Source organism: Ranitomeya variabilis, chromosome 4, assembly GCF_051348905.1.
Source record: "Ranitomeya variabilis isolate aRanVar5 chromosome 4, aRanVar5.hap1, whole genome shotgun sequence".
Lineage (NCBI taxonomy): Eukaryota > Metazoa > Chordata > Amphibia > Anura > Dendrobatidae > Ranitomeya > Ranitomeya variabilis.
In genome coordinates, this window is record NC_135235.1 from 658,486,892 (window position 1) to 658,507,091 (window position 20,200).

Consider the following 20,200-nt stretch of genomic DNA (forward strand, 5'->3'; position numbering starts at 1 on the left):
TGCGACGTCACGAATCGTGCCGTCGCAGCGATGAAAATTTCAATGTGTGACGGTACCCTAAGCCTTCAAATCCCATCAGATAATTACAGAGGAGGGATCATATTCTTATTGGATGCCTCACAAAGCAGCCAACAGTGTTGAGTGGCCAAACCTACAAATGTAAATAAATCATAATCAGCAGGTTTGGTTGGAGACCCCAAGGTTTGTTTGTTAAGGTATGTAGAAGAACTGACACACACGTTAAAACTGTAGTAGGACTTTATTGTGTCTTGCACATAAACTGATAACATTTTAGTTTAATTCAGATTAACCCTCTTACAAAACGTGCTTAACAAAGTCATTACTACAGAACTGTATGAGAAAGGGATTTATTCTAAAAGAAATGCTAGAGCCAAAAATTAGAGAAACCGGGCCCCGTGGCTTTATACTCTGGGTCCCTGGAGCTTCTCTACTCGTAATGAATATCAATGATTTTTTTCATATAAAGAGCAATTGAGAATAATCGAAACTGCCTGAATATGAGGACCTTGTCTGAACTATATGTCATTGTACGGAGAACTATGGAGAACTAATCTTCTGTAATATGTGATGTTGCTGTAGCCCAAGTTTTTCTATACAGAAGGTCTCTTTATAGATAGTTGTATCCTAACATTCCAAGTAGGGAGAAAGGAGAGGTATAGGGGGTAAATTATTGTAATTTCTCTTTAAAATGTGTAATAAAAATATCAGATTTAAAGATAAAGAAAACATCCCACTGTTTTGTTAATGCTTTCAAATAGCCCAATAGGGATACCAAATAAGTATTTAAAGTAAAAGTCACAAAATTTATTCCAAAACCATATTTGGAGAATCATACATCGTACACTGAAGCAGCTTTATCTCCAAAAGAGGGGGGGATTGCCAATTCCGAACTCCTTTGTGTTTTTCATAGCTACAATTGCTGTAGCAGGCTTTTCAGTTTTCACATTTTAATCAAGAGAACTTGAAATAAAGTTCCACAATTGGATATGTAAAAAAAAAGTTAAAAAAATCCTGTGCTGAGATAATCGTATAAATGTGAAGCATGAGCTGTGATTCTACCCTGTCCTATTTGTATAATCTCTTTTGCTTCCTCCCCTGCCCAGGACATGTGGCATGTTCAGACCATGTTCCTGTATGGTCAGACACAGCCATTACACAGTACACAGCAGGGGCACATTTCTAAAATTATCTCAGCAGAGGAGCAATTTTTTTTACACATACAATTGTGGAACTTATTTTTATAACAAGATTTATTGATTAAAATGTACGTTGTTCATGGAATCATGGGACAACCACTTTATGGAAAAGTAATATATTTAAAATTTAAAAAAACCAAAACTTTGTTACTGAGTAATTGCAGTAGTAAGATAATATTATCCGGGCTATCTAGTGCCATAATGAGGGAACAGGAAAAAGTAAATGGGAGAATTAAGTTGGACAAAGTATACTAGACGACTGTGATTCATTCATTGATCCAAGTATAGAATTTTGCAAATGTTCATTATGCATAGGATTGGACTCCAAAAATAATTGTCAAATTTGGCCAACAAAACAGATCCTAGGTGTAGGATTAAGTTGACAATCATCTGATATGACTATGCTGGATTGGGGTATACTCAGCATGGAACATTCTCCCCTGTGTGAATTCTCTAATGTCTTACCAGACAATTTAAAGCTAAAATATTTCCCACATTCTGAGCATGAATATGGCTTCTACCCTGTGTGAATTGTCTGGTGTATATCAAGATGAGATTTCTGCTTAAAATATTTCCCACATGCTGAGCATGAATATGGTTTCTCTCCTGTGTGAATTCTCTGGTGTATAACAAGATGTGATTTCTGCTTAAAATATTTCCCACATTCTGAGCATGAATATGGCTTCTCACCTGTGTGAATTCTCTGGTGCATATCAAGATGAGATTTCTGCTTAAAATATTTCCCACATTCTAAGCATGCATATGGCTTCTCCCCTGTGTGAATTCTCTGGTGTTTAGCAAGATTTGATTTGTTGCTAAAATATTTCCCACATGTTGAGCAATAATATGGGTTCTCTTCTGTGTGAATCTCAAGATTTGTTTTGTACTTTAAACAGGTCCTATCTTCTGATTGATCCCTTAAAATATTTCCGTGATGAGAGGATAGATCTTCACTGTGAAAAGATGAAGGACTATCTGGAAAATTAGCTTTCTTTTCGACTGTATCTTGTGTGCTATAAAAGTCATCCGATTTAAAAAATGAAGATGCCAGATGTCCCTCTGATTTCCTGGTACAGTCATCTGCCAAGAATGAAAACAAAATATTTTTGAATAAAATATTGTTAATTATAATTTTACATTTGTACCTGAAATGTACAAATAGTACATACAATACAATAGTACAATAGTAAATCTCAAGTCAAATTATTCAGTAAAACAATAGCAGTTCACAATCAAACAGTAGACCTTAAGCTATGAGTCAGTAGACCATGATGTTTCACTTTCCTTGTTCATTCTGCTTCTCAAATATTGGAATAAAAAGCCATAAAAAAACAAATACATGAGCTAGCCAAAAATTATACTAATTAAAACTTCTACTCATCCAGCAAAAAACAAGGTTCCTACTTAGGTTATGGAAAAATAGGTTTCTACATTTCTAGTGACTCTTGAAAAGCAACATGGCTTCTACAACCCCTGACAAAAATTATGGAATCACGTGCCTTGGATGGAGGATGTTCATTCAGTTGTTAAATTTTGCTGAAAAAAAGCAGATCACAGACATGGCACAAAAATGAAGTCATTTCAAATGGCAACTTTCTGGCTTTAAGAAACACTAAAAGAAATCAAGAACAAAAAATGTGGCAGTCAGTATTTGTTACTTTTTTATCCAAGCATATGGTAAAAATTATGGAATCACTCAATTCTGAGGAAAAAGATATGGAATCATGAAAAAACAAACAAACAAACAAAAAAACACTCCAACACATCACTAGTATTTTTTTGCACCACCTCTGGCATTTATAACAGCTTGCAGTCTCTGAGGCATGGACTTAATGAGTGTCAAACAGTACTCTTCATCCATCTGGCTCCAACTTTCTCTGATTCCTGTTGCCAGATCAGCTTGGCAGGTTGGAGCCTTGTCATGGACCATTTTCTTCAACTTCCACCAAAGATTTTCAATTGGATTGAGATCCGGACTATTTGCAGGCCATGACATTGACCTTATGTGTCTATTTTCAAGGAATGTTTGCACAGTTTTTGCTCTATGGCAGGATGCATTATCATCTTGAAAAATGATTTCATCATCCCCAAACATCCTTTCAATTGATGGAATAAGAAAAGTGTCCAAAATATCAACATAAACTTGTGCATTTATTGAAGATGTAATGACAGCCATCTCCCCAGTATCTTTACCTGACATGCAGCCCCATATAATCAATGACTGTGGAAATTTCCATGTTCTCTTCAGGCAGTCATCTTTAAAAATCTCATTGGAACAGCACCAAACAAAAGTTCCAGCATCATCACCTTGCCCAATGTAGATTCATGATTTATCATTGAATATGACTTTCATCCAGTCATCCACAGTCCACGATTGCTTTTCCTTAGCCCATTGTAACCTTGTTTTTTCTGTTTAGGTGTTAATGATGGCTTTCGTTTAGCTTTTCTGTATGTAAATCCCATCGTGTGCGTGTGTGTACCGGAAAAATCGGTACCGGAGTTATCCGTGTCCGTGTGCTCACGTGGCACATCAGTGTGGCACACATGCGGCAGCCGTGTGCCGACTGAGGACCACACGGACCGTGCAGGAGAAAGCTCCTATGGGAGGTGGAGCCGCATATTCATTACTGTAATGAGCGGTACCACCTGACCGCTCATACAGGACAAGCTGCGGCGCTGAGAGGAAGCATCGCGGGAGCTTGGTGAGTATTTTAATGCCAGCGGGCAGGCGCACAGGGGGTGGGAGGCGGGAGGTGACCAGGAACTTTATTTTAAACACAAAAAACCCCAAAACATTGATTTTTCATTCCTTCTCTCCAGCGAACGCTGCTGGGGAGAAGGAATGAATGACGGCTTCAGCACCACACGCAGGGGGGACAGCGCTTACTGTAGCGCTGTCTCCTGCATGGTCCGTGTGGTCCTCAGTCGGCACACGGACGGCATCCGTGTGCGGTACGTGTTGACACGCACCCATTGACTTTAATGTGATCCGTGCACTCCCACGAACACTGACATGTCTCCATGTTTTGCACACGGACACATGGTCCGTGAAAACATGCTGACAAGTGCAGAGACACATTGATTTTAATGTGTCTATGTGAGTCAGTGTCTCCAGTAGGTGAGAAAACTGTCACCACACGTACCGGAGCCACTGACGTGTGAAACAGGCCTTAGATGCAGACTAACGAGCAGATCTAATTTGATGCAGGTGTTCATTTTGGTTATGAAAATTTACAGGGTGATTCCATAATTGTTTCCTCAGAATTGAGTAATTCCATAATTTTTCCCCTATGCTTGGTTAAAAAAGTAACCATTACTGACTACCACATTTTTGTTCTTGATTTCTTTTAGTGTTTCTTAAAGCCAGAAAGTTGTCATTTGAAATGACTTTCGTTTTGTGCCATGTCTGTGATCTGCTTTTTTTCTACAAAATTAAACAACTGAATGAACATCCTCCAAGGCCGGTGATTCCATAATTTTTGCCAGGGGTTGTATAAACCAATACAGCAATTTCCCCTTCTGAGCCTTGCAGTGTGCACAAATCATATTTAGCATCCACATGTTTAGCATTGCTGTAGCAGGATGAACTTTACTCTGCAGCATCCACTGTGTGCCAATTACCAAAAAGTGCCTATGGGGTCAAAATAGTCACTACCACACCTATAAAAATTCCTATTGATGGGGTTTTTCTATTGTTCTAGAGTTCTGCATGTTAAGGTGTCTGAAAACTATTCCAGCAAATCTGTGTTTCAATACCCAAATTTCCTTCTATTCTGAGAACTGCCATGTGCCCAAATATTAGTGTACAACCATAGTTAGGATATTGTCAGATTAAAGAGAACATCCAGAATAATATATCCTTGGCCCCAGTGTTCAACATTTTTATAAATGATATAGCTAAAGGCTGAGTCACACAACGATATCGTTAACGATATCGTTGCAACGTCACGCTTTTGGTGACGTAGCAACGATCCCGCTAACGATCTCGTTATGTGTGACAGCGACCAACGAGCAGGCCCCTGCTGGGAGATTGTTGGTGGATGGAAATGATCAGGACCTTTTTTTGGGTCACTGATCACCCGCTGTCATCGCTGGATCGGCGTGTGTGGCGTGCATAGCAGCGCTCCTGCCGAAAGCAGTTTTAACCCTGTGGACGCCGGCGGGGGACATGACAGACATCAGAATGTGAGTATGTAGTGTTTTTTTTTTTTACTTTTACAATGGTAACCAGGGTAAATATCGGGTTACTAAGCACGGCCCTGCACTTAGTAACCCGATGTTTACCCTGGTTACCCAGGTGCTGCAGGGGGACTTTGGCATCGTTGAAGACAGTTTCAACGATGCCGAAGTCGTTCTCCTGATCGTTGGTCGCTGGAGAGAGCTGTCTGTGTGACAGCTCCTCAGCGACCACACAACGACTTACCAACGATCACGGCCAGGTCGTATCGCTGGTCGTGATCATTGGTAAGTCGTTTAGTGTAACGGTACCTTAAGGTAACTGAAGGTAAAATAATCAAATTTGCAGACAATGTAAAGCTAGGAGGGATAGCTAAAACTAGAGAACACAGAAATAAATTGGAAGGATCTAGATAAGCTTGAACAATGGACAGTGACTCATATAATGGTATTTAACAGGGAAAAATGCAAAATTCTACACCTGGGTAAGGGTACCGTCACACAGTGCCATTTTCATCGCTACGACGGCACGATTCGTGACGTTGCAGCGTCGTATAAGTATCGCTCCAGCGTCGTATACTGCGGTCACACATTGCAATACACGGCGCTGGAGCGATAATTTCATGACGTATTTGCGATGTAGAAGCCGTTGGTTACTGTGCGCACATCGTATACAACCTGTGTTACACAATGCAATCATGCCGCCACAGCGGGACACTAGACGACGAAAGAAAGTTTCAAACGATCTGCTACGACGTACGATTCTCAGCGGGGATCCGGATCGCAGTAGCGTGTCAGACACAGCGATATCGTAAATGCATCGCTGGAACGTCACGAATCGTGCCGTCGTAGTGATCAAAATTGCACTGTGTGACGGTACCCTAAGAAAAGCGAAATTGTTACGTACAGAATGGAAGGAACAGAACTAAGCAACAATACGTGTGAAAAAGACTTTGGTATACTAATAGATCACAGACTGCACATAACTCAACAGTGTGATGCAACAGCAAAAAAGACAAATACAGTTCTGGGATGTATTAAGAGAAGCATATAGTCTAAATCACATGACGGATTATCCCCCTCTAATCCTCTTTGGTCATGCCTCTTCTGGAATACTGTAGGAGGGTGGTGCTGTTATGAGCAGTAAGGAACACGCTGTTACTTTAAGAGACTGCACCCCCTTGTCTGGCGTGATGGAATGTTCTGTTTCTCCCCTGCAATAGACTGTATGAATAGACTGGACTCTGCAGATGGCAGGGGTGGAGCCTGAACTGTGTGTGTGAACTGAGGCTGCTGCAGAGAGAACTTGGTGCTGATAGCTGCAAGAGAGGAGAACTGTGTCCTGATATAGCTGAAAGAGAGGACCCCCAGCCTGTAACGGAGTGGACTTGTGAGATTTGACAGACTTTTCCGGGTGCAGCGAAGGTGGCTGTCCTGTGTTAGTTCGATGAGCTGCAAAGATACCGAAAAAAGGATTTACAGTTTCCAGGAGAACCTCCAGGACCCAGAAACAAGGAGAAGACCACGTTTCACGGAGCTGGCAGAGAGCCGTGCGCACCACAGTACTAGACTGCTGCGGGCCCCCCGGGACTGGATCTGAGTCCCCAACATCGTGAGTTTGTTCCTGTTTTGTGCATGTCAGGGCCTAGTATAGGCTTCAATAGTCAGAACATGGCAGCCGTTTGGCCTGCTTAGTAAAGGCCAGGAAGGTTATACGTAGAGTAGCATAATTCTTTGTTTATTGTTTGCATTTACTTGTGTAACATATATTGAGTCTGTAACAGTTGGAGCACAGTGCTATTTTACGGACAAGCTAAAGAATAACACTCTTGTAAATTATCTTTTGCCATTGCATACCCCTGTTTGCATCTTCCTCATCCACTTCACTCCTTGCCTTCCAATAAATCTACCCATCGTTGTTTGCACCTCATCTTATGTACAGTAGTCTTCCTGCACCGTGGTGGTCCCCCGGCCATCGCTTCAAGTGGTGCTGCGAGCAGGGTACTGTCACCAAGATGGAGGAAGCAGACAGCAACGACGGGAATGCTAATGTTAATGGAGATGCTGTGGGCATTGGTGGAACCCCTGCAAGGACACTCCCTATGGGCACCATACAGTATTTAGTGTGCTACCAAAGTTTGACGGCAATAATATGCCACTCTGACTGGGTGTCCCGGCTGCAAAGCACCCTGAAGAATTATAACCTCAGCCCAGACCTTGAAGCGGACATTGCTTTAACTGCCCTAGAGGGAGAAGCCCGCAGAAACGTCTGCCTACAACTAGAACTCACCCACAGTACCCTGAAGGAGCTAGTGAAGTTCCTGGAAGAGATCTACGGCAAGACTGCTAGCTCCGGACACCTTCGTGCCACATTTTTCTCTAGGCTGCAGCAGGAAGAAGGAGGAATTTCTCAGTATGCAACTGTAAGAAGTGTTAGCAGAGGTGCATAGAAAGGAGGCTGATGGATTTGGCGGCATGGGCTCTAAAGACCGGATACTCCGGGAGCAATTTATTCTGGGACTGCACAGCACATCCTTGAGATGGGCACTGTCAGAACGGGTCCAGGCAGATCCAGCTCTTACGTTTCATAAAATCCTGGCGGAAACAGTGGCCCAAAGTAAAGAAGAGAGCTACGCGTCTGGGGTGATGCGTGTCCAGGGCATCCATACCAGAGGAACCCAAACCATCAGGAGGTGCTGGTCCAGATGGTGCAAGACTTGTAGCGGTCCCTTGTCAACGTGCAAGAGAAACCGACCCAGATGGAGCGAAGAGTGGGGGAACTGCAACAGTCTGACCCACCGTACTCATGCAACCATTCTTCGGCCCGACCGATACGGGATCAGTGGGAGCAAGCCCCCTCCCGACAGGCATCGGAGGCACGAGGACAGGCTGGAGGTGCCCCCCGGCGAGGAGGAGGCATCCAATGCTGGGAATGTGGAGGACGGAGCACCTTGCCAGAGACTGTCGGAACTATACTCAAGGCCAGCGGAAGCCGCTGTTAACCTACCAACCCCCGAAGTAGTGCGGCACTCTGGGGGAGACGAGGAGAGAGGCCGCTCCATATCATAACGAACACTTGATTGCTGGGTGTCCCATCCTACGTGCTGAATTCGAGGGAGTTCTAGTGGATAGGTACCTGGTCACAAGTGACGCCGATGCCAGAAGTGTATGTCAGGCAGCATTTCCAGGCCCTGGCCAAGCCAGAAAAAGAGACATTGATCCGGTTGTTTTTTGCTAACCAATAACAGATCCCGGTCACAGGGGTCATGTGGATGAATATTCGAATCTGTGGGCAAGAAGTGGGGTGAAAAGGGATCCTGCTAGTCCCTGAGCCTATCAAAGAAGATGTGCCTGTTGTATTTGGAATAAATATCCTACGTGACTCGATCAGATTATGTTTACCAAACGGGGACCTGGATATTGGAAGAAGGCTACTACACAAAAGCCTACTCAAGAAGCCCTTCAATGACTGATCTGTGTCTGTGGGACGCAAAAGAGTGTGCCATGTTATCAGACGGTAGGGGTCATCAGGGCTCCTGGTAAAGAACCTGTAATCCTGCCTCCCGAGCGAGAAACTATAGTATACACCTTCGAGTGGGGACTTATCACAACCTTGACGGGTTGGAAGTGATTGTTCAGCCTGTGGTAGGCGGAGGAGTGGACCAAGAAGTCATGATAGCTCCTACAATAGCTATGGTCCAGCGAGGACATGTCCCCATAAGAGCTTTGAATGTGGGCCCCGCAGAGGTCACCTTGCCGCGAGGGACAGATCTGGCCCTGGTGTACCTACATAAGGGTGAAGTGGTGAGTCAGAAGGAGATGTCTTTATCACTGAAAGAAGGTGCGGGGTGGACCCTAGCAGTTGCTGCGGGGACAAAGACGCCATCCCCGGAGTGGAGTGGATGGGTCATCCTTGATCAAATGGAAGTGGATGTGAAGGCTCTGGGCCCTGAGCATGTGCAAGCAATAGAAACTATACTGTGGAAAAATCAGGTCACATTCGCACGTCACGCCGAGGATTTCGGTTGTACTGAAGCCATCACACATGAGACACCGACAGGGAAAGCTCGTCCGATTCGAGAACGATACCGGCAGATCCCACCCAAGATGTGTCAGGAGGTGAAAACATTACTGAGGCAGATGCTGAATTCAGGAGTGGTGCAGAGGGATCAGAGCCCTTGGGCAGCCCCGGTGGTGCTCGTCAAGAAAAAGGATGGGACCATCTGGTTTCTGTGTAGATTACAGGAAACTCAATGCCTGCACTGTTCAAGACTCGTATCTGTTGCCCTGCATCGAGGATTCCTTGACAACGTTGGGGAAAGCTAAATACTTATCCACCCTGAATCTAGCAAGCAGATACTGGCAAGTAGCCGTGGCAGAGAAAGACAAAGAGAAAACCGCCTTCATCCTCCCTATGGGGCTGTTCGAGTTTAACCGGATGCCCTTTGGGCTCTTCAATGCTCCGGGCACGTTTCAACGGCTGATGGAAAAGTGTTTGGGAGACTTAAAATTTGAGGCTACCCTGATCTATCTGGATGACATCATTGTGTTTTCGGCCTCATTCGAAGAACACCTTGACCGCCTGGGACAGGTACTCGGAAGACTGCGGGCTCATAACCTGAAGGTGAAGCCAAAGAAGTGCCACCTTTCCAAGAGAGATCGAGTACCTGGGCCACATAGTGTCACAAAATGGAGTTCTACCATCACCAGAAAAAGTGGCTGCTATCCAGAAGTGGCCAGTCCCTCGAACAGTGATTGAAATCCAGGCCTTTCTGGGGCTCGCCGGGTACTACCGCCGGTTTGTTAAATACTTCGCGAAGGTGGCAGGTCCTCTCAATGAGCTGCTGAGGGGGACCGCTGGAGTGCCGAAGACCCAGTAGATCCCTTGGGCCCAGAGACAATACGAGGCCTTTCAGGCTATAAAGAATGCCCTTACCTCAGCCTCGATTTTGGCCTACGCATATTTTGAACAACCGTTCCTGTTGTACACAAATGGTAGCCTTCATGGACTCGGTGCAGTACTTTCTCAGATACAGGATGGACATGAGGGAGTCATCGGGTATGCCAGCAGGTCCCTGCGAGACAGCGAAAGAAACCCTCACAATTACAGCTCCTTCCAGTTAGAGCTCCTGGCCCTGGTGTGGGCCATGACAGAAGTTTGAGGGCTTCCTGACATGTACCAAGATTCAAGTTCAAACAGACAATAATCCCCTCACCCACCTTTAGAATGCCAAATTGGGGGCTTTAGAACAACGGTGGGTGGCTTGCCTAGCCAAATTTGACTTTACCATCCGTTATCGCTCTGCTACCGAAAACGCAAATGCTGATGGGCTGTCAAGAGTGACTGTGGACACTCCAGTGGGGGATCTCAATGAGCAACTCGAAGAGGAGGAAACCCCAGACTTTCATAAGTTTAAGCCCCCAGTGGTTGCGGCCCAGTCAGGAAGGGAGGCCTGCGCATTACCCCGGACCCTGGGGAGAACTAAAGAGGAATGGGGATATGTTCAGGATGAAGACGAAGGACTGAGACAGATAAAATGGTGGGTAACTCAGAAGCGGAAGCCTGGCAAACGAGAGAGATGATCTGGACTCTGAAATGAAGAGTGAGTTACACCAGTGGGATAGACTGGAAGTGCGAGAGTCAGTGCTATATCGTAAGAGACAACAGCCAAAAGACATGGAAGTAAGGTGGCAGGTGGTCATCCCAGGAAGAATGGCTCAAGAAGTAGCTAAAGAAGCCCACGAATTTGGAGCTCACTTCGGCCCAACAAAGACCTACCAATGGTTACATATGAACCTAAAAAAACGCACCAAACACTCAGATAATCCCTAGATCCAAAGGATCATGTTAGAGAAGGTCGTAGACCAGGGGTCTGTGCATAAAAGATAGACGACCTCCCAGTCGTCACTGGTCTGTGCGCACCTCAGGCATGCGCTGTGTTTCCCTGGATGGCGTTGTGGGTTGGCCGCGTCGCCATGGGGATGGGCGGAGATGACGTTTGTCCTCCCGCCCATGTCCTGTGATGCGCGGCTTGCCCGGCTGTCTGCAGGTAACTACATCATCCTGGGTTGTGCGCCGATTGGACCATCAGCCTTCCTAATCTACTACATATACCCCAGCCCTTCCTCTTAATGGCCACGCCTCCTGACGAAGCCATTCAGGTGAAACACGCGTCGAGGCTCCCCTCTCTGCCTGCAGCACCCTGTCATCCACCGCAACAATGTCTCAAGGTAACGGTATACTATTTTTAGCTTATGTAGTGCACTTGTAATTATGTTGCCTTGATGTTGACATATATCCCCTGTCACTCACCATATTTAGGGGATCATCACAGGGGCTTACCCATATGATATCTTATGTACACTTAGGAGTATTACCCCAGCATACTATCCAGCATTCATTGGGCTGCAGTCAGAGTAGGGTGCTCAAATTTCCCTCATGTTATCTTTAGCATTGTTTCCTGCCATCTATTACATGCTATCTTTTAGCTGCTCCTCTCTACCACTTTTTTTGTCTTTGTACCATTATATTCTACTAGCTATTGAACCCGTTCTACGCCCGGGTGGCGAGCATTTATATTGGAATATGGTCTCCATCCTGGTATGTGCTGCTCCCATCCTGTCATATGCTGCTCCATCCTGCGCCCCCATTCTGTCATGTGCTGCTCCACCGTGTCATGTGCTGCTCCATCCTGTGCCCCCATCCTGTCATGTGCTGCTCCACCGTGTCATGTGCTGCTCCATCCTGCATCCCCATCCTGTCATGTGCTACTCCACCGTGTCATGTGCTGCTCCATCCTGTCATGTGCTGCTCCACCGTGTCATGTGCTGCTCCATCCTGCGCCCCCATCCTGTCATGTGCCACTCCACCGTGTCATGTGCTGCTCCATCCTCATCCCCATCCTGTCATGTGCTCCCATCCTGCGCCCCCATCCTATCACGTGCTGCTCCATCCTGCGCCCCCATCAGTGCGGGCGGCTGTGCTGAGTGCGGGCGGCTGTGCTGAGTGCGGGCGGCTGTGCTGAGTGCGGGCGGCTGTATGTGGCTGTGCTGAGTGCGGGCGGCTGTATGTGACGTGGCTGTGCTGGGTGCGGGCAGCTGTGCTGGGTGCGGCAGCTGTGCTGGGTGCAGCGGCTGTGCTAGGTGCAGCGGCTGTGCGTGGCTGTAGGCGGCTGTGCGTGGCTGTGCTGGGTGCGGCGGCTGTGCGTGGCTGTGGGCGGCTGTGCTGGGTGCGGCGGCTGTCCGTGGCTGTAGGCGGCTGTGGGCGGCTGTGCTGGGTGCGGAGGCTGTGCGTGGCTGTGGCGGCTGTGCTGGGTGCGGCGGCTGTGCTGGGTGCGGCGGATGTGCTGGGTGCGGCGGCTGTGCTGGGTGCGGCGGCTGTGGGTGGCTGTGCTGGGTGCAGCGGCTGTGCGTGGCTGTGGTCGGCTGTGCTGGGTGCGGCGGCTGTGCGTGGCTGTGGTCGGCTGTGCTGGGTGCGGCGGCTGTGCGTGGCTGTGGGCGGCTGTGCGTGGCTGTGGGCGGCTGTGCTGGGTGCGGCGGCTGTGCGTGGCTGTGGTCGGCTGTGCTGGGTGCGGCGGCTGTGCGTGGCTGTGGGCGGCTGTGCGTGGCTGTGGGCGGCTGTGCTGGGTGCGGCGGCTGTGTGTGGCTGTGGGCGGCTGTGCTGGGTGCGGCGGCTGTGCTGGGTGCGGCGGCTGTCCGTGGCTGTGGGCGGCTGTGGGAGGCTGTGCTGGGTGCGGCGGCTGTGCGTGGCTGTGCTGGGTGCGGCGGATGTGCTGGGTGCGGCGGCTGTGCTGGGTGCGGCGGCTGTGGGTGGCTGTGCTGGGTGCGGCGGCTGAGCGTGGATGTGCTGGGTGCGGCGGCTGTGGTCGGCTGTGCTGGGTGCGGCGGCTGTGCGTGGCTATGGGTGGCTGTGGGCGGCTGTGCTGGGTGCGGCGGCTGTGCGTGGCTGTGGTCGGCTGTGCTGGGTGCGGCGGCTGTGCGGGCGGCTGTATGTGACGTGGCTGTGCTGGGTGCGGGCGGCTGTGCTGGGTGCGGCAGCTGTGCTGGGTGCAGCGGCTGTGCTGGGTGCAGCGGCTGTGCGTGGCTGTAGGCGGCTGTGCGTGGCTGTGCTGGGTGCGGCGGCTGTGCGTGGCTGTGGGCGGCTGTGCGTGGATGTGCTGGGTGCGGAGGCTGTGCGTGGCTGTGCTGGGTGCGGCGGCTGTGCTGGGTGCGGCGGATGTGCTGGGTGCGGCGGATGTGCTGGGTGCGGCGGCTGTGGGTGGCTGTGCTGGGTGCAGCGGCTGTGCGTGGCTGTGGTCGGCTGTGCTGGGTGCGGCGGCTGTGCGTGGCTGTGGTCGGCTGTGCTGGGTGCGGCGGCTGTGCGTGGCTGTGCGTGGCTGTGGGCGGCTGTGCTGGGTGCGGCGGCTGTGCGTGGCTGTGGTCGGCTGTGCTGGGTGCGGCGGCTGTGCGTGGCTGTGGGCGGCTGTGCGTGGCTGTGGGCGGCTGTGCTGGGTGCGGCGGCTGTGGTCGGCTGTGCTGGGTGCGGCGGCTGTGCGTGGCTGTGGGCGGCTGTGCGTGGCTGTGGGCGGCTGTGCTGGGTGCGGCGGCTGTGCGTGGCTGTGGTCGGCTGTGCTGGGTGCGGCGGCTGTGCGTGGCTATGGGTGGCTGTGCGTGGCTGTGGGCGGCTGTGCGTGGCTGTGGGCGCCTGTGCGTGGCTGTGGGCGCCTGTGCGTGGCTATGGTCGGCTGTGCGTTGCTGTGGGCGGCTGTGCTGGGTGCGGCCATTTTCTTGGTCCTGCTCCCGGAGTCGGCGCCTGCGCAGTCCGCGCTTTCCGGCGCCATTTTCTTGAAGACACTGCAATGTGTCTTCAAGAAAATGGCGCCGGAAAGCGCGGACTGCGCAGGCGCCGATTCCGGGAGCAGGGGGACAGTCACGGCCCGGAAGCGCGTCGGTGGAACGGGTCAGGTAAGTATACTCACCCTCCGCCTCCTGGCTCGTCCCTGCTTGTCCGGTGGAGATCGCGGTGTGCGTTCAGCGCTTACGCATACCGCGATCTCCTGGGAGCGTCGCTCTGTGCGGTCCAGACTGCGCCGGCGCTTGCGCAGTCTATAGAGGCTTCGGACAGAGTGACGCTCCCAGCGTTATATTATAGATAGTACTTTTTGTATATTTGATACCTTAATAAACTCATGTTTGTATGTACTTCTTCTGTACCTCTATCTTTTATGCACAGACCCCTGGTCTACGACCTTCTCTAACATGATCCTTTGGATCTAGGGATTATCTGAGTGTCTGGTGCGTTTTTTTAGGTTCATATGGTTAGGCCTACAGGTATGCCCCCAGTTGGCCGAGAGGGCACTATTGTTTAGGTGTTGTTTCTACCAATGGTTACAGCGGTATGTGTATTGCCCCCGGTTGGAGTCTGTGGAGGAAGAGGTTTGTTGGCAATGTAGAGTATGTGACCTCATTAAGAGTACCAAACAGAGGGCACCCATCCAGACCATACAAACTAAGGAACCACTAGAAGTCTTGATGATCGACTATCTACTCGTGGGACATTCGGCCCGGGGGCTACAGTACTGTTTGGTGATGACCGATCATTTCTCTAAGTTCGCAGTAGTCACCCCGACTAGAGATCAGACTGCGGAATCGGCAGCGAGAGCCATCTGTCAAGACTTCATCTGGGTGTATGGGTGCCCAAAGGGCATCCACTCCGACCAAGGCGCATGTTTCCAAGGCAAGGTGATGAAAGAACTGTATCGTATGTATGGCATCGAGTGGTCCCAGACCACCCCTTACCACCCTCAAGGTAACAGAGCATGTGAACGCTTCAACTTAACCTTACTTAAAATGCTGAGAACGTTGGAGGAGGATAAGAAGGCGTGTTGGCCAGACTACCTGCCAGAGTTGGTCTGGACCTACAACAATCGGGTCCACTCCACCACGGGTTATACCCCCTATCTACTGCTGTTTGAAAGAGCTAGACGAGAGATCATTTAGCTGAATTTGGAACAGCCAGAGGAGCAGATGGAGCGAACTGTCACCTCATGGATGAAAGAGCATCAGCAACGATTACAAACAATACAGCGGTTGGCGGGTCAGCAGCTGCAAGAAAAAGAACATACGGGCTGCAAACCAACTCAAGAGTTACCACTCCAACCTGGAGACCGAGTATTAGTCAGAAAGAAACATCCCAAGGGAAAACTAAGTGAGAGATGGGAAGTACAGCCTTACAGAGTAATCGAGCGAGTGTATGCTAACAGCCCTGTCTACAAGGTGCAGATTGAGTGGGGCGTCCGCCCCTAGAGTACTTCACAGAAATATGCTGTGGCCCTAACGGTCTGAGGTCTGTTCTACACCATTGCCGCCTGAAGGCGCTACTCCACTTCCTGAATCTGTCATGCCTGATGGTGAAATAGATGATGAGTGGTGGACAGTCCCTGACGCCGTAGGGGGTCCTCAGCCGCACAGAGATGGTAATCCCATGGATGTACCAGTACCCCGATGCAAAGACGAGACCAGACAAGAGCCTAAGATGACTCCTGCAGCAAGTGTTCCTCTGGAAGATAGTCAAGCCTTGCCTGACAGCCAAGAGCTTCGGAGATCCCAGAGGTCTAATGCAGGGGTTCCAATAGTCCGATATGTAGAAAAGTATGCTCTGTGTGTTTTTACAACTTTGTTGCCTCCTCTATAGGTGCTGTTTCCGCATTGCACGTTCCTTCATTCCACTTTGACCTTGATGCTGTGATGGCTGAGGACGACCATCATTAAGGGAGGCATGTAAGAGGGTGGTGCCGTTATGAACAGTTGAATGTAACTTGTAGGATCACTACTTCCAACAGGTGGCGTTATAGAGTTTAAGTCCTCTTTTTCTCAGAAGAGGCAATTTGCATATTGAACAGTAAGGAACACGCTGTAACTTTAAGAGACTGCACCCCCTTGTCTGGCGTGATGGAATGTTCCGTTTCTCCCCTGCAATAGACTGTATGAATAGACTGGACTGTGCAGATGGCAGTGGTGGAGCCTGAACTGTGTGTGTGAGCTGAGGCTTCTGCAGAGAACTTGATACTGATAGCTGCAAGAGAGGAGAACTGTGTCCTGATATAGCTTCAAGAGAGGACCCCCAGCCTGTAACGGAGTGGACTTGTGAGATTTGACAGACTTTTCCAGATGCAGCGAGGGTGGCTGTCCTGTGTTAGTTTGAGGAGCCACGAAGATACCGAGAAAGGGATTTACAGTTTCCAAGAGCACCTCCAGGACCCAGAAGCAAGGAGAAGACCATGTTTCACGGAGCTGGCAGAGAGCCATGCGCACCACCGTACTAGACTGCTGGGGGCCCCCCGGGACTGGATCTGAGTCCCCATCATCAAGTTTGTTCCTGTTTTGTGCATATGTCAGGACCTAGTGTAGGCTTCAATAGTCAGAACACGACAGCCTTGTGACCTGCTTAGTAAAGGCCAGGGAAGTTATACGTAGAGTAGCATAATTCTTTGTTTATTGTTTGCATTTACTTGTGTAACATATATTGAGTCTGTAACAGTTGGAGCACCATGCTATTTTATGGACAAGCTAAAGAATATAACTCTTGTAAATTATCTTTTGCCATTGCATACCCCTGTTTGCATCTTCCTCATCCAATTAGTTCCTTGCCTTCCAATAAATCTACCCATTTTTGTTTACACCTCATCTTGTGTACAGTAGTCTTCCTGCACCATGGTGGTCCCCCGGCCATCACTTCAATACTGTGTCCTGTCCGGTTACCATGTTTAAAACAAAGACAGTGAACTTATTACAGTTTTTCAAAGAAGAGCTATCAGGACTGCGAACTATGTCTTGCAAGGAATAGTTAAAGTATCTGGGAATGTTTAGGTTGCAAAAAAGAAGGCCAAGAGGAGATTTAATAGTGGTCTAGAAATTTCTTAAGGGATGTTACATTCTAGAGAGATCATCCTTATTCTCATATTCACTCCATGACAGACAGTGCCACTACTTTTTACAATGCCACTTTCGCATCAACCATTGACACAGTCGTCCCTCTCGTGCATGGCAGTGTGACAAATCAAAAGACAACCCTGGAACAATAACCTCACAAAAGCTTTGGCAAGTGTCCGGGGTTACGGGGGGGCGTTGCAAGAAAACACAAGATGACTTCACCTCTTTCAAACAAGCAACACTTGTTTTTAAAATCAGCCCTCACCTCTGCTAAACCTTCACAACCCTCATATCTTCCTTATTCTACAATCCAGTTATTCAACACTTTTAACCCTCTCCTCTGCCCACCACTGCCTCCTCCGACCTCCATCATCTCTGCTGAGGACTTTTCCACACACTTCAAAAATAAGATCTACCAAACAAGTCTTTATTATTCAACCACCAAAACCCCTTTGTACACTAGACCAATGCCCTTCCCCATAACCTCCCTCTCCAACATCTCTGAAAGAGAGCTTACTCATCTCCTCTCCAAATCACACCTCATCAAATGTGCACTTCACCCCATCCCATCTCCTTCCCAACCTCACCACCACACTCAAACCATCCCTAAACCATCTTCTACCTGTCACTAATTTCTGGTAACTTGCCTTTCGCTTTAAAACATGCCACACTCATGTCTATCTTCAAAAACCCATCCCTCGACCCGACCGCTATGTCCAGCTATCGCCCCATATCACTGCTACCTCTCATCTAACACCTCACATCTAACTTGCTATTTGACAATCTCCCATCTGGCTTCGTTCCCCATTATTCCACTGAAATTGCCCTGACTAAAATTACTAGTGGACTTACAGCCAAAACTAACAGACAATTCTCTGTACTCCTCATTCTGGACCAGTCCTCTGCCTTTGCAACAGTTGACCACTGTTTCCTAATACAGGTCCTCTCTTTAGACATCAAAAACCTTGCCCTGTCCTTGATCTCCTCATACCTTTCTAACTGCACATTTAGCATCTCCCACTCTAATACTACCTTCTCACCCTACCCTCTCTGTGTTGGGAGTTCCTCAAGGCTCTGTCCTAGGACTCCTACTTTTCTCCATCTATAACCTTGGCCTGAGATAACTCATGAAGTCCCATGGGTTCCAGTACAACCTATACATTGATGACATTGCGACCCACCTCTCTAGCCCAGACGTCACCTCTCTGCTCTCCAGAATCCTTGAGTCTATCAGCCATATCCTCCTTCTCCTCTCGCTTCCTAAAGCTCAATGTGGACAAATCTGAAATCATTACCTTTTCTCCATTTCACACATCTTCCCTACCAGATCTATCACAATAAATAACACCATGCTTTCTCCTGTACTGGAAATCCACTAACTTGGAGTAATCCTCGACTCTGCCATGTCCTTCAAACCACACATCCATGCTCTCTCCGCCTCCTGTCATCTCCAACTCAAAAATATTTCCAGAATCTGTCCTTTCCTCAACCCTCACTGAAATGTCACAAAATGCTTGTGCATGCCATCATTTCCCGCCTTGACTACTGCAACATCATCTTCTATGACCTACCTGCTAACACTGTCACACCTCTAGTCCATCCTTAGCTCTGCTGCCTGACTAATTCATCTCTCTCCTTGATACTCCTCTGCTTCACCTCTCTGCAAATCCCTTCATTGGCTCCCAATTTCCCAGCGTATCTAGTTCAAACTACTAACACTGGCCTTTAAAGCCATCCATAACCTGTCTCCTCAATATATTTCCAAATTGATTTCCCCCAAATCTTCCCTCACAATCTCCGTTTCTCCCAAGATCTCCTCTCCTCCACACTTATTAGTTCCTCACCCAATCGCCTCTAAGACTTCTCCCGAATATAGCCTATCTTCTGGAAATCTGTGCCCAAACACATCCGATTATTATTATCCACCACATTCGGATCCTTCAGACGGAACTGGAAAACCCATCTCTTCAAGAAAGCTTACAGCCTGCAATAACCACACTGCCACCTCGCCACTACCGGAGCTACAGCCTCACCAACATTGGAACTTCTGCAACCCCCCCCAACCTACTGGCCCCTACCTGATCATCCTGTAGAATGTAAGCACACGAGGGCAGAGTCCTCTTACCTCTGTACCAGTCTAGCATTTTTAGTATTGTGACAGGGTCTCTGATAATGTATCACTGGAGGAGATATGCATCACAGAAAGGTCAATTTTCTGTGTTATGGGCTTAGAAGTTTTATTCCAGCATTCAATGTTCAGAGGGGTTAATCCTCCATTTTCTGGGCCAAGCTTAGTGGGCGATGCAGTGTGGGAGGGAACCCCCCACCATGTCTCCTCAATGGGTGTTGCCTGTATGTGATCAGGTGTGTTTGGCACATGGCAGTTAGTGTGGTTTGGGTGTCTGACAGTGTGGTCAGATTTCCAAGTGTCCCGGCTGGACACTACAGAGTGGTCTGTGTGCAGAGAGGGAGAAGTTTTCCTGTGTGTGTGGCTCCAGCCCGAGCCTGCGTGCTGGACACTGCCCAGCCTTTTTGCCCACAGGCCTGAGGAAGCAGAAGCTGGCGAAAGACATGTTGGTGTTATTTTACCTGCTCTGAAGGACTTTTCCCTCTTGCTGTTGCTTATAGGTTTGTACGGAGGAGAGCCAGCCTCAGCATGCCTTGTCCAGGACGAGTCTGGAACCATCTGTGCTGTCACCCAAGTTGCAGGGGGAGAGTTTAGTGGACCGGACAGACCCTTGAACTTGAGATCAGGGAGCATGAAGGGTATAAGAGGGAAACAGTGCGCGGGAACATGGACTCAGTTGGCAGGAAGCTGCAGGGTGCGGAGACAGAGTTAGAACCCTCCCGTGCTGAACAGTCAGGACAAAGTTGGCTTAAGTCAGAGAGGCCTACAG

The 20,200-nt window shown here is 48.6% G+C and overlaps 1 protein-coding gene across 3 annotated transcripts in view; it reads right to left on the reverse strand.

Moving 5' to 3' along the window:
• Window positions 1-242: 242 nt before the first annotated feature.
• LOC143767506 (uncharacterized) overlaps window positions 243-20,200 on the reverse strand; it is a 69,307-nt gene continuing 49,349 nt past the window's right edge. For all 3 annotated transcript variants that reach the window (XM_077255899.1, XM_077255900.1, XM_077255901.1), the window contains exon 5: window positions 243-2,297. In XM_077255899.1, the coding sequence (XP_077112014.1) occupies window positions 1,735-2,297 (563 nt within the window). In that variant the 3' untranslated portion in view covers window positions 243-1,734. The remainder of the gene's footprint in view (window positions 2,298-20,200) is intronic.